Source organism: Mustela lutreola, chromosome 1, assembly GCF_030435805.1.
Source record: "Mustela lutreola isolate mMusLut2 chromosome 1, mMusLut2.pri, whole genome shotgun sequence".
Taxonomy (NCBI): domain Eukaryota; kingdom Metazoa; phylum Chordata; class Mammalia; order Carnivora; family Mustelidae; genus Mustela; species Mustela lutreola.
This window is the reverse complement of record NC_081290.1, coordinates 249,235,452-249,250,485: the sequence shown is the minus strand read 5'-3', so window position 1 is coordinate 249,250,485 and position 15,034 is coordinate 249,235,452. Positions and strand designations below refer to the sequence as shown.

General features: G+C 49.3%; 1 protein-coding gene across 8 annotated transcripts in view; it reads right to left on the bottom strand.

Moving 5' to 3' along the window:
- Positions 1-15,034, bottom strand: part of NAV2 (neuron navigator 2) — a 395,626-nt gene that overhangs the window by 70,248 nt on the left and 310,344 nt on the right. For 6 of the 8 annotated variants that reach the window (XM_059138147.1, XM_059138166.1, XM_059138198.1 and 3 more), the window contains 2 exons: positions 9,122-9,263; positions 561-852 (listed from right to left, as the gene is read on the bottom strand). In XM_059138147.1, the coding sequence (XP_058994130.1) occupies positions 561-852; positions 9,122-9,263 (434 nt within the window). The remainder of the gene's footprint in view (positions 1-560; positions 853-9,121; positions 9,264-15,034) is intronic. The other 2 variants (XM_059138156.1, XM_059138187.1) reach the window with 1 other exon arrangement.

The window sequence follows — 15,034 nt, the reverse complement described above, 5'->3', positions numbered from 1 at the left end:
CTCTAGGAGATGTCAATGACTTCTCATTTGCAAACCAGCCTACATTTACCCAGAACAAAGCAAAACCGGCCAATCGCTGGTACGTTTGGGCAAGAGATCCTGCCTTCTACTGACCTTTCTTCCTTCTCTGGCCATTTAAAGGGGGCATCTCTGCCTTAACATTTTCAGGGGGCATCTCTGCCTTCCTGCAAACACACTACTCTGTTTATACACGTCCCTAAATCACGGGCAACGTGAATGACATAAAGGCAGCTCGTAAACTGACGCCCTTGGAAAGCCTGCACACGCGTGTGTGGGCTCTTCCCTAGCCCCTGGTTAAGCCCACTCCATCCCCTTTGGCTGCTGAAGCACCTGCAGAGCTTGAGGCTGACACACGGACCTCTTTCCACATGGGAAAATGCAGGGATGCGAACCTTCCCGAAAGCTAGTCACTGGCAGATCTAAACTCAAAGAAGAAATAGCTGCCCTAGACGGGGACTGAAGCTCTTGCTCGAGTGTCTGCGGGTTTCGGTTTTCAGACCAACACAGGCAGAAATGAGACGGCACAGCCCCTCACTCACCGGTTCCGGGGGTCTTGAGCGCGCCCGCTGGGGCAGCTGCCTTCGTCCTCGGCATGGTGACGCCCACCTGCGCAGTCATGCCTCGGCGCCACGAGCCCGTCTGCGAGATGACCGAACTCTTCTTGCCCGAAGTGCTTTTGTCAGACTCGTCCGACACGTCCGAGGGATTCCGCCTCCACTTGGACCCGGGTTCCATCTTTATGCCGCTGTCGGAGCCTCCGTCGGACTTCTTGACGTCATCGCCCGACCACAGGGACCCCCTCTCCACCTGGGAATGCTTCTCAGCGTCGGTCTGTGGATGAGACGCGGAATGAGTCCTTCCGGAATCCCAGGCCGGGAGCCCCTCAGCCTGCAGCGAGAACGCCAGCACCACGACAGACGACGACTAGAAAATGTCTGGGCCTTTACAGTCTGGTGATCTTGCTAGAAAGCCTGATTTTTTTTTTTTTTTTTTTTTTGGCTCGAGGAAAGTACAGAATATAACTATGTCCTAGAAGAGAGTAAGAAGTAGGAGGGGCCGGGGAAAAAGAGAGACAGAGCTCCACCGAGGAGAAACATGAGCAGACCGAGACGCAGCCAGGATTCAGCCACCAACTCTTTGCCGCTTGGTGACAAGTGCTTCTCACCCCCGAGACCTCTCTGCATCCGGCCCCCAGCCTCCTGGCCTGTTTCCCTTTGTTCTGTCGTCTTCCTAGCACAGCGCGGCAGCCTCACACGCCAACCGAGCAGGCAACGGTGGCGGCTGATTCCACGCCGCGCAGAGAGAGACAGAGGGGTTGGGAGGAGACAAACCCTCCAGAGCCGGGGTGCTGGCTCCCACCCTACTCCATTTATATGCCACTGCTTTGCTCCTCTTGCGGGATTTGGTTCAGACAAGGGCTATAATTAGCTAGCTTTCTTTGGAAGAGCCCTGACCTGCTGGCCATGGAACCCAGGAGGGGACAGAAGTGTGATGTTAATGATTCACCCCAGTGAAAAGGCACAAAGCTAACCAGAATGCTTTGGGAGCCTCCCTAGGGGGCCGGGGCCAGTCCGAGGGGATGACAGGAGGGCGAAATCGCGCAGTGAATGCTGGTGGCTGTTGTCAGCAACACTCAAGGCTGGCCACACCAAGTGACAAGGCCTGTGTTTGCTATACCTGACTACCAACAGTAGGCAACGCCATTAAGGCAGGAAATCACAATGATCACCCGGCAAGAATCTGCCCTAACTAATGCCTTTCACCCTAGAGTAGTACAGGTATCCATGCCTTCCTCTGTGGGTATATCAGGGTATGGGACAAACCTGAACACAGACAAGCCCCACTTAAGTCCCTTCTCAGTCACCACCACAGCCTCTCTCTCCCCCCTCGACCCTGCATCCTAAATTCCAGTTCTCCATCACAGCCACCCGACGGTGCCTTTCCTGGTTTGGTCGTGCCTCAAACATATACTGAGCTCCCTCCGGGTACTAGGCCCCAGAAGGAGGAGGGAGACAAAAGACTCACGCCCTGGCTGTGGGCAGCTCCCCCGCACTCAGCTGTGGTAAGGGACCGAGACAGGGTGTTCCTGCCTCTGAGCACAGCGGGAGCTGCATCAAGGCTTGTTGAGTAAAGGAGGGAACCAACGAACTCGTGCTTTTCAAGGTACAGCAGGCTTCAACAAAATGGTCTCCGATCCCAACCACTCTCTGGTTAAAGAGCGTCCTGAGAAGACGTAGCTTTGCCTTCATCGCAGCTTTACAGATAAGCTGAGGCGTAAGTGACCCACTCCCTGTCCCAGCTACTCCAGCCCATGTTCCTTCCTCCGAACACTTTCAGTCGATTCCTTCAACCAGAGTTCCTCCAAGCCCGCCATCTGCAAGGCGCCATGGAAAGCCTGAGGATCCAAGTATCAGATTAAGTCCCATCCCTTCTGGAGCCTACAGTCCAGGGAAAGAGGCAGAGGTTGGCTAAGTAAATACAAATAAATGAGTAAAGATGAATTATGAAATTTTATAAGAAAAAGGACAAGGAGTAAGAAATAGAAGTACACTGATGTAATGCAGTTGATGAGGAGGAAGATGGGGGACAGTGGTCAGGCCTGTTTGAAAAGTGCCCTGAAGAGTGAGAAGGAACTTACTGAGAAGAGTTTAGGGAAGAGCATGCCAGGCAGGGGGGAACAGCACATGCAAAGGTCCTGAGACAGGGAAGAGAGTACCTTTAGAAGCACTCAATCCATGAATATTTCCTGGGTGCCACCATACACCAAGACAAACTTATGGGGCCCGGGACCCCATTGTAGTAAATGAATAAGAACAGGTACAAGTCATTAACTTCCTGGAGCTTATGTTCAAGTACATTCTGACACATTCCAATACACTCCAGGAAATACTGAAAACTTAGCACTTAACTACCATCTGGGTATTAGTTATTATTAGTTATTCTTTACTTATCCTATTCCTTATTTTCCCTAATCAGATTATAGTGATGCTAAGAGTAGTAGTAGTGACAATTAACATTTATTAAGCACTTACTATGTGCTAGGCACTGGGCCAAGGTGCTTCTCATGAATCATTTAATTGAATCCTCAACAAAAATCCATGAGGAAATTATAGTTCATATTATTACTTAACCTATGAAAGCCGAGGCACAGAGTAGAAAAGAAAACTGCCCAAGACTGACTTCCAAGTGAGGAAGTGGCTATTCAAGGATTCTAGGAAGTCCTAAAATCAGAGGCCAGATTTTAACCACTATGCCACACTGCCTTCCTGGAGAATAAGTCCAAGGACAAGAGACAGTTCCACATGTCTCACACAACACCTCATACAATACCTAACCGAGTAGATTCCCCTTCCATACTGGCTGGCTGTGCCCCAACCCCAGCCCCGGAGCAGCTCCAGCCTAGCCTCTGGGTGCGACCCCAAGACCTCTGATTTACCCAGTGACAGAGAGAAGGCACATGGTCTTGGCCCAGGACTATGACTTCAATCTTCCCTCTAGAAAGAACATCCAACCATCACAGCCCCAACTAGGCCCAGCACAGTAGCCTTCCCAGCACTACTCTGCATAGCAGGCCTGGGACACTCTACCGGTTTTAAGTTCTCAATTCCTTAACAAAACCTTCCTGGTTTATGTGCCAGATCATGAAGTAGCATCACTAGGGATCAAAAGATGAGAAAGTGGGGCACCTGGGTGGTTCAGTCGGCTGGGCATCCGTCTTTGGCTCAGGTCGTGATCCTGGAGTCTTGGGATCAAGCCTGGCATGGGGATCCCTGCTCAGTATAGAGTCTGCTTCTCCCTCTCCCCCCTCAGCGTGTGCTCTCTTGCTCACTCTCTCTCTCAAATGAATTAATAAAATCTTTAAAAAAAAAATGATGAAAAATTCCCAGCCTCTCTGGTCGCAGAGCTGACAAGTGAAGGGCAGCAAGACAGCTGCTTGGGGAGGTAGAGCTGTGTTCTTCCCTTGGCTCTCCATGCCTTCGTCAGTTGTTCTCCTTTCCAACGGCTCCTAATTTTGGAAAGATTTTCCTATTGTCCCTACCTGGAAGTCCGCTCGCTCATTTGACATCCCAAAGGGTAGGTAGGGAAACAACCAAACGCAGGTGGGGAGAAGGCCTGCAATTTTGGAGGTTGGCCACTGACGGCCCACAGAAGGGAGGCTGATCTGCAGAGGGAGAGGGTGGAACCAAGGTCGGCCACATGGCCTGACGTGCGGGGGAGAACATGGGCTTGGAGTCGGACTTCATGTACTGGGTGCTCCCTCCTCTGGAGGGAGTAGGTTACCTCCTCTAAGGTCATGACCTGTGTATAAAATGGAGATGCAAGAGACAGGAGTCTTAGAGGGCACAGAGTTGTCACCAAATGTGGAGGGACTCAGTCTTTGTTACCAACTCTCCCACCTCTGAAAACCCCCAGTATCTGCTTGTCTTTATTCCATTTTTGTTCTGCATGAGGGTGAATAAGGCACTCGTCTTTCCTGCTCTTGGGCCACAAGCCTCTAGAAGCCAGGACACTGCCCTCCTCCTGCCCACATCCCCTGCAGGTCAGGACGCTGAACTGGCTCAAGTTTCGATTAGAGTCATCACAGAAGTAATTACCAGCATCAGAAGTGGTAGTACCACAGCCACTTCCAGGTCGGCCCTGTGTCCTTCCGCATATATTATTAGCTCATCTAACCCTCTGAGCTTGTCCTGTTATCCATATGTGTGACAGACTAGCAAAGTATAGGGAGAGAAGAAGGACAGTGACTTGCCAACAGCCACAAGCAGCAGCCCCTAGCAGGTGGGCTGCCCCCAGCCAAACCCTACCCCTACATCCAGACCAATGGCCAGAGAACAACCAAGAGCTCTAGGCTCACTCAAAGCCTCACACAGGACAGGAATCCCTGCCACAGAACTCAGAATTTTGTTTCCTCGAGTAGCAAAAACTAAACTCACATGGAATTATCTTCCTCCCCTTGTATACTAAAAACTTCACAGGCAGTGAAAATTAAAGGCATTTTGATACATGCCTCTTTGTATCTTGGCACCTGGAATGGAACCTTGCATAGACTGAGGGGAAATACTGAATGACCAAGGACATGAATGGACAAATGATCACGTGGGAGAGAGAGGTGTTTGTCACAAGTCCTCTGCCACCAACACACTGTCCTAAAAATAAAATGCTACAAAATATAAAATGAATTGCAAGATATATTAAGAACACAGCCAAACTTCCGTTACTGACATGAATGGAGGGAGGGAGGCAGAGGGACAGGTAATCTAGAGGAAGGAAGGAAAGAGGGAAAAAGAAAAAAAGAAACTGAGTACCTACTAAGAATGAGACACCACGAGAGCATGTTCAGATGAAGTAGTTCCATGTCACTACCACACTCCTCCTTTGAGACAAGTCTCACTGCTGTGACTTTACAGACCAGGAGGCAGAGGCCTGAAGAGGCTGATCAGCTTCTCTGAGGATACCATAGGACCAGGAGCTCACCCCCTTCTCCCTGACCCCACAACCTGGTTTGGCTGCCCAGACTCACCAGTCCTCATGGCAGAAGTCCACTGAAAGGCTATCAGACCTCAAGCTAGAAGATTCTCTGCCCCGCCGGGGAGCCGTGATCAGAGAGACCTGGGGCTGGACACCTGGGCACGTGCGTCCCATCGAAGGCACCCTCGGTGCCTCTCAGCATCCTCCAGGAGGACAGTCACTCACAGACGAAGGGGGCTCTTGTCTCCCAAGGACAGCTTCTCTGTGATCTGCTCCGCTAACAAGGCTGCTCCTTAGGCTTCTGGACCACGACTTCCCTGTTCCTTGGATGGGTTTCCTTTTCACTTTTCCTCAGAAGCTCTTCCGATGTGCAAACCTGGCCAGGCAACCTGTCCTCAGCCTACTTTCCCGGCCTGTCTGCCGGCTGCTTCTTCTGTCTCTCCCCGCCTTGCCTGGGACACTGCGCACTCCCCGTTTGATCGGGGAGAAACCAGTCTGTGACAGAAACCTGAGCGAGCCCTGGGGAATGATGGCAGCACACATCTTCCCGTTGCCTGGTGCTGCTCTGAGAGGAGTAATGGCCCTTAGCTTTCCTCAGAGTGGGATGAAGGGAGGAGGGGATGAGGCTGCAATTTACGCTGATTCAAATATTTGGAGATACTCCCTCACAGGAACAAAGGGATGCCAGAGAAACCACCTCCCTGGGAATCTCAGGAGCTACTGGTGCAAGTCCGCCTTTATTTTATTCCACGAACTACTGGCTTAGTTTTTATCTCAATATTTTAAACTCAGGTAGTGTTCCAGCAAACAACAATAACAACAACAAAAAACAAAGAAAGCAAAAGCAAAAAACAAACCAACCCAATGAATATTAAACTCCTTCCGTCCCTTGAAATCAACCTTCTGCACCAGCTCAAAAGACATGTTTGTGCCATTCTTGAACCTTTTCTGATGTGACATTTTCTAGATGAAAGCAAAGAGCTGGTCAGAGAGGAGGGGGCGCTGCCCTTAACCAAATCTGAGTCTATCAGATAGGAAATCATTTGTAAATGCCTGATGTTTACTCTGTATCAGTGTGGAAAACAGATGCCCGGGTCCTACCTTGGTGGGAGGGAAACAAAGACAAGAGATTCTTCTGATAGTGTTTTGTTGGCTTAACTGACAACTAAAAGCAAGACTGTTCCTACCTTTCAAGTAAACAAAAGAGAAACCTATTGATTTATTCATCTCTCCCTCTCTCCCGGACCCTCTCCACAACCTTCTCTGTCTGTCGGTCTCTCTCCTCTCTGGGTTCTCCACCTCAGGATCTAAGGAGAGTCTAAAAGCTTGTTATTGTTACCCTGAAATTAAAAAGACTCTCAGGAGGGGCGCCTGGGTGGCTCAGTGGGTTAAAGCCTCTGCCTTCGGCTCAGGTCATGATCTCAGGGTCCAGGGATCGAGCCCCGCATCGGGCTCTCTACTCAGCGGGAAGCCTGTTTCCCTTCCTCTCTCTCTCTGCCTACTTGTAATCTCTGTCAAATAAATAAATAAAATCTTTAAAAAAAAAAAAAAAAAAAAAAAACCTCTCAGGAAAAAAAAAGAAATTAGTGTCCATGAGGAAAGCGAAAAAAGTTGGTAGGGGTAAGTGGCAGGGGCACAGGCTGGCTGTGTTTAACTTGTGTCTAATCACTGATCAAACAGTGATCGCTCTCAAGCAGAGGGGCTTATGTATGGTTTTTTCTTTTAAATCACCCTTTTAAAATGAGGTATAGCATTCACATACTCCATGCACAAAGTTAAGTATAGAGCCTGAACAGGCTTTATAAAATTAACCTACTTTCATAACTACCACTCACTCAGATCAAGATGCGGACTGTTATCTTCAGCCCCAACATCTCCTGCCTCCGTAATTTGGGTAGTGTTTTTCCTTCACCACCACCACACCACCACCGCCGCCGCCATTCAACTCTCACTCAAAAATAACTAGGAATCCCGGAGAAAGTGCAAATTCAAGAAGTCACAGGCAATCCCAGAGGTGACACCCAACATATTTCCTCAAGGAGTCAACGTCCACATTTCTATGGGACACAAGAAATGACATGTTCTTTATTGAGCCCAGTCCTCTAAGAAAAAAACCAACCAAAAACAAAAACAAAAAACCTCTGAACACATAGAAATTTCCAAAGAAGCTCCTATCTTGCAGAGAAACAAGAGAGAAAGGAGGCTGGTGTGGGTGGGAGTGAGGGAAGAGAGCAGTGTCAGTTCTGCCCTCGCCCAGGCCTCTCGGGGAGACTGTGTCCCAAGCAGACCCTCGTGTGGCTTCATCACAGCCAGCAGCCCCCACCGGTGGGAGGGACCCATCATGAAAAAGATCCCAGACCAAAGAAGCCAGTGCCACCACACCTGACCGGTCCTTGCACCGGTCAGTCCCACCTTGGGGACTGGCTAGGAGGGTGGCACCTCACTTTTCTGCTAGTAAAATGGGTTTCCTAGAACCAATCCCTCTGCCCACAAAGGAGCGCCGTGAGGCTGAGTGAAAGCAACCACGTGAATCCACGTTGGAGCAAACAGAAGGGAGCACGGTATCGGGAGACACACAGTCTCAGAGACATCCAGTCTGGGAGTTTTAAAGTAGGGGCGGAAAACTCCACCACCTTGGGGTCTGGCAGGTATACTGAAGGGCGCAGCTGGCCAGGAGCAGCTGGGACACGCTGGGACAAGGGCTCCCTGTCTGAAAGCGGCAGACACTTGGACACCTGTTGATTGTTGCCATGTGGAGAATCTAGGCTCAAGAAGGCAAAGCATTCTGATCTTTGAAAGAAATCAGAATCTCATTTTCATGTGAAATAATACAATTTTTAAAATTTGACATGGAATCAGGGGTGCCAGGTTGGCTTAGTCGGTTAAGTGTCTGCCTTTGGCTCAGGTCATGATCCCAGGGCTCTGGGATCAAGCCCCTCTTCCGGCTCCCTGCTTGGAGGGAGCCTGCTTCTCCCTCTCCCTGCTGATCCCCCTGCTTGTATGCTCTATTAAATAAATAAATAAAATATTTAAAAACAAATAAAATTTGACATGAGACCTGGTTTAAAAGAAAAGTGATGCCATAAGCCAATGGACAAATATCACCATGAGGATGTGACCTTCAGACCAATAGTTCCCAACCTCTGGTCAGGACATACTGGTCTTCCAGCCCGAGACTGTCAATGTTTGGTCCCACCCCATCACTCTGCAGAGATCAGCATGTACCCTGGACAGCGGCAGCTCACTGTGGCTAGAAGGGGCCACACACTCCAGACTAAGAAGGACCAAACGAGTCCAGCATCCTCTTTAAAAATAAATAAATAAATAAAACAAACAAAAAAACAACAAAAAGCAGATTCTGAAATGAAAGCCCAGGAAGGAAATGTGGTTTTACCAAGACCTTCACAGACAACAGTGAGGCTTCCCCATTCCTGTTTCTAGTTCCCCATTGCCTGACCTCCTTTCTCTGCAGGTGGAGGCCAGGGCTAGTGAGGGGCGAGCACAGGCAGCAAGCATGTGATCAGGCCTCATCTCATGGACCTGGGGATCCCGCTCACCCTAGATGGCCCACCTGGTCCTCAAGCCCAAGGCACCCTGCTGGCAGGGGCCGCTGGAGGAGACCATCGCTTACCTGCACATCCAGGTTTTTTCTAGAGGAGGCAGGTGTGTTGGCGTAGGAACTGATGGAGGAGCTGGTGTTGATGTCATCGGTGCTGAGGTTGTCTATGGTGTCACTGATCCCACTGCTGACGGAGCTGCTGTCATCCCAGCTGCTGAGACAAACACATTCTGAGCACCAAAACCTCACGCTGGGTCAGCTCAGGCCAACAACACAAACAAGTGCATACCAGCCCCGAAGGTGCCTACAGCATAAAGCCCCAGACGAAGCTCTTCTTGCCTCTAACAAGACTCATCTCCAGGACACCATCTATCCTTGCTGTTCTGGACTGGGAGCTGGGCAAAGTGGCAGAGATGGACCTTCCCCCACATGGAGGGTGGCTGGACAGAGGTGGCTGGAGACGCTCCCTGCCTCCTACCCCGTCCTCAAGTCCATCCTGGGAACTCTGCAGAAGCGAATGGCTACTTCTCAGACCTAGCGGCAGAGGATAAGCAGTGGGCTTGGGGACTATTGCTGGAGGCAGAGAGCAGCGCTCTCCTGGGGGCGGGGGGGGGGGTCAGAGGGCAAACATGGGGTGCTCTACAAAGGTTCTAGACTCCACTCCTGGAGTCAAATCCCAGGGGAAGAAAAGCCTCAGAAGTCAGCAGAAACCTGTCAATTCTATTAGCACTTCTAACTCTAATAGCATCCCAGGATGCATCTAAAACAGAGTCCATTTCCCAAACCACAAATCCACCAAGGCCACCCCCAACCGCTCAAGTCCAGTCTCCAAGCAATGGTTCTTCTTTCTCCTCATTATCTCCCACTGCCACCAAGACTTTTAACCCATCTCCTGGTCTTACCACGTCTACCTGCCAAACATATCCCCACGTGCCCAACCCTCCACCTCTTCTGCTGCTCCACACTTCCAGCTGGTCTCAGCTCTGCCTGGGCGACCGCCAAGACACCACTGAGCCCCATGCCCCACTTGTCCCTAACAATTTGTTCTCCTCACAGCAGCCAGGACCATCCTTCTGAAACATGAATCATACCCTATGGGTCCGAGGCGTAATACCCTCCATGGGCTTCTTAGGCACTTAGAGCCCAAACTTGAAGTGACCACAAGCTTCCGATCCAGCCTCCCTCTCCAGCCCTGCCTCGTGCCCGCCTCTTCATCCCTCCTGGTTCTCATCTCACAGACTCTTATCCCTTCTATGCCAACAGGGTTCTTGTGGTCAAGACTCTACATTTGTTGTCCCTCTTCCCAGACATAGGACTGGGACTCCCCTCATCCCCGTACCTACAATGCCCACCTCCCACACCCCAACCAAGCCTGCCGCATTCTCTCCTGTTTGGTTGCAGGGTGGTGGGTATAGAGCAGGTGCTCAGGAAATACTCGTGGATTTAAACTTGTGGGAGTGAGAAGTCGAGTAAACTACAAAGGAAGCTTCCAGTACAAATGTAACCTGATCTACTTGATCGAGCGGAAAAGTAAGTACTCTTGTTCTCCTATGGTGCAGGTAGAGGTACCGAGGCTTAGAAAGGTAAGAAAGGTGGGGTGCCTGGGTGGCTCAGTGGGTTGGGCACCTGGCTCTTGTGTGAGCTCAGGCTGCAGTCTTGGGGTCATGGGATGGAGCTCGGGGTCGGGCTTGAGACTATTTCCCCCTCCTCTGCTATCCACCCCACCTCTCTCATGTGCGTGCTCTCTCTCTAAAATAAGATATTTTTTTTAAAAGATTTTATTTATTTACTTATTTGACAGAGACATAGGGAGAGCAGGAATGCAATCAGGGGAAGTGGGAGAGGGAGAGGCTTCCCACCAAGCAGGGAGCCCGATGCAGGGCTTGATCCCAGGATCCTGGGATCATGACCTGACCTGAAGGCAGAAACTTAATGACAGAGCCACCTCGGCGCCCCAAAATAAAATCTTTAAAAGAAAAAAGAAAGAAAGGCAGGCAAGGTTGCATTAGACCAGACAGCCAGCAAAAGATGGACCAGAACCTGGATCCAGCCCTTCTGACTCCAGAACCACCTACTTTACTGTGATGCCAAACGGCTTTCTGTTGTATCAGCTTTCAGCACGCACCAGAACGGCAGGACACGGCTCATGGTCTCAGGAGAGGCAGAGGCTTAGAAGGTCTTACCCACGGGCCCGTGTCCACACTCCCACGTCCAGTGGCAGGCGCCAACCTCGCCGCTTGGTGAGCCACGTCCCCTCAACCTGCAGGCGCACAGCTCATACTTATCCAACCCTTCGGGGCTAAACTCCACTCAGCAGACAGACAGGGCAAGCTGCAACAGCAAGTTGCCACCAGCTGTGGACTCTGAACTCAGCCTCCTCCCCCCAGCTCATTCTTTGACAAGTCATAACACCAAAGCCTCAGTTTCTTTATGGGAGACCCGTGGATGACAGCCCGAGGCTGGCAACCATGTGGCTCTGCTGGAGGGCGCAGGACCTAACAGATGAAGAAGGGCCCAAATCGGCTCTCACGATGATAAATAAATAAATAAATAAATAAATAAATAAATTGCCACAGGAGTCTTTAATTGCATCTGCTCTCTGAGGTTAGCAGTTTAATATATCTGCAATTTCCTATAATCCAGTGAAGAAGAAAGAGGATTGAAGGGAGGAGTGTGGCTGGCAGGGAGAAGGGGGGAAGTTAGTAACAGATGCCCATGAATCCAAGGCCCGGAGTTTTCGCTTTGAAATTGTACTCCCTCCTCCCGTATGGCCTTTCAACACCAAGCTGTTATGCCAGTGGGGCATGGGGCCCTTATTGGACACAAGCTGCTTCCCACATTGGTGCCCGGAGCATCTCAGAGCTACCCTGACTGAGCCGGCCCAGACAGGAAGAAACAAGTGACTGTCGCCAGGGAAGGTGGGTGTGGGGACCCCAGTGATGAGGATGAAGGCACAGGGACACCGAGGGCAGCCCGGGCTGAGCAAGAGTGGTCTTGGTGCCAGAAACCCTGTCTATGGAGAACCAGCCATGTCCCCCTCCCTTGTGGATCTTTTGGGATACTGGCAAGTCTGTCTGGATGTAAAAATTGGTTACTTCAAACTTGGCCTTTCCCCCAGATTCAGGGTGTCAGTGATCTCGAGCCACCAAGATCAGAGGCAGTGCGTTCCAGGATGGGACTGGAAGGTGAAGTCGTTGGAGGAGATGCCTGGGATAACAATGCTGCCCCAACAAGGGAACGTGGGCTAGACACTGGCTCTTCGGTGCCTCTCTTAGATTTTCACGGCATCCATAAACTTCTGAACAGATGTCAAGTGCTGAAATGATCTCTTTAACTTGGCCTAATACAGCACTGCCCAAACCTGCATGACCACACAGAAGACGCCAAGAAGAACGGAGCAGGGCTCTGGAAGAGATGCAAACAGAGCCTGAGCCTCCAGGGAGCACTTCGTCCTCACCTGCCCGAGAAGGCAGCGAGTAGCACAGAGGGAAGCAGAGAGGAGAGGAAGGATGTCACAGGAGCACCCCTATCCAGCCATACCTGAGGCCCTGGGAAGACAGAAGCAATCGCTGGGAAGCTCGAAGTGAGAATTAATAAATTTCTTTCTTTTGCTCAAAACTAGTTTGCTTTGGGTTCTGTCTCTTGGTATGCTCATGTGACCGAATGGGGAAGTACCATTTGTTTGTAAAAGGACTCCAGACATGTGGCTGAAGAGTCAGACAGGAAAAAATGTAGAAAGCATGCAGAAGCCATCCAGACAGGAAGAACATTAGCTGCATCCAATCAAGTGGCAAAGGCAATTAGGTACAACCTGCACCCAGGGTACCAAAGTCCACTGACCCAAGTCTGGGTGAGCAATGTCAAAAGGGGTTACAGAAGCGGATTACAACGGAAATGTGAAAGGAACACAAAAGATCTGTGTTTGCTACATGCTGAAATGAGATTCCAGCTCAAGGGATACAGGAGACACAGCAGAGAGAGCTACAGTGTATTCAGCTCTGGCTCTGGAACACAATCGTTCTGGAGTACGAGGTGACCATCCCTGCGTCTTGCTCTTGATCCCGTACGATGGTTAAGAGCCCACTGGAGATGACAAACGTATTGCCCTTTCTTTCTTTCTTTCTTTCTTTTTTTTTAAGATTTTATTTACTTATTTATTTGACAGACAGAGATTACATTTATTTGACTGACAGGCAGAGAGGCAGGCAGAGAGAGAGAAGGAAACAGGCTCCCTGCTGAGCAGAAAGTCGGACGTGGGGCTCGAGTCCAGAACCCTGAGATCATGACTTGAGGCCAAAGGCAGAGGTTTTACCCACTGAGCCACCCAGGCGCCCCTGTATTGCACTTTCTTGGGAGTAAATGACTTTAAATCCTTGGGAAGGTTTAAAAAGAGGGGAGCTGAGGGAGTAAATCATAATATGAATAAAGTACAGGATGAAATCTTTGTGATCACTGGATAATCTCTATATATTTATAATACTTAAAAGAATATGGGGCATATTAGAGAAGGTAAATAAAAACAGTCCTCTGATTTCAGTTTTAAATGAGTCCTCCTTTCCGATTTGGATTTTTAAGATGAAAGGTTTAAGGACTGCAGTCAGCCTGTAAAAAAGAATTACAGAGTTTGAGAAAACCTAATTTATGACATTTTAACTTTATTTGGTTTGCAAGAGTTAAGGGCTTAGGAGATTTTGCTTGTTAGGCTGGTGAGTCTACCCTGTCAGATGTTTAAAGAACTTGAGGAAACCAGGCATGTTAAACTTATGAACGCAATCTAAAATATTTAAGGAAACCTAATTATCCAAGTTTCCAAACAGTACTAATTGTCAAAACTCAATTTGTCCAAGCTAAATTAGCAAAGTACTAATCAAATAACAAGTGGGAATCATCTTAATTTATACAAAACCTCTTGATTTATAGAGGAGATTTATAAGAAAACCTAGGTTTAAAAATCAAAGCTTTAGTAAATCGAACAGTAAAACCTAATGAAGTCTAGGACGTTCCTTTTGGATACAAAAGCACTCTTTAGACATTTAGAAAACTATTATGGCAGATTTTGTTTTGTGAATGAATGAAGGATTTTTAGATGAATGACCAGAAGAACAAATGAACCCAGGAGAGGGGCACCTGGGTGACTCAGTGGGTTAAGCCTCTGCCTTCAGCTCAGTCATGATCTTAGGGTCCTGGGATCAAGCCCCGCATGGGGCTCTCTGCTCGGCGGGGAGACTGCTTCCCCCTCTCCTTCTGACTGCCTCTCTGCCTACTTGTGATTTCTCTGTGTCAAATAAATAAATAAATTAATTAATTAAATCTTTTTAAAAAATAAAAAAATAAATGAACCCAAGAGAACATACCTCCTCTCTCTACTAGTTTTCTCCACTCCAGTTCACCTTTGCTCTACATTGCAAGACTTCCAAATTTACTCCGAAAGAGCTCCCCCAAATCTCAGTGGAAACACTGTGTCCAATATTGTGGGAAGATGAGCAGAGCAGAGCAGAATCCCAGGCCCTCCTCCTGCCTTGCCGGCTGTATTATAGGAAATTCAGAGGAACATGGGATACAGAGCTTGGCTGATCCCCACCCCCCGCTTTTTTTTTTTAAAGTTTCAATACAGCATATCATGTTTATGCCCTATAAATTATTTGGCAGAGACAGCTAGAGAAATGGCAAGAAGATCCTTCCATTGCAGCCAGATCAGGCACATCCCTTTTACTCTACTCAATGAAATGTTCCCCACATTGGCAGTCACACAATGACACAAAAGGTATGACAAGTGATCATACAGGAAAACAACCTTCAGGGGCTCCTGGGCGTCTCAGTGGGTTAAGCCTCCGTCTTCAGTTCAGGTCATCGTCTCAAGGTCCTGCGACTGAGCCCCGCATCGGGTTCTCTGCTTGGCGGGGAGCCTGCTCCCCCCTCTCTCTCTGCCTGCTTCTCTACCTACTTGTGCGCTCTCTCTCTCTCTCTCTCTCTCTCTGTGTGTGT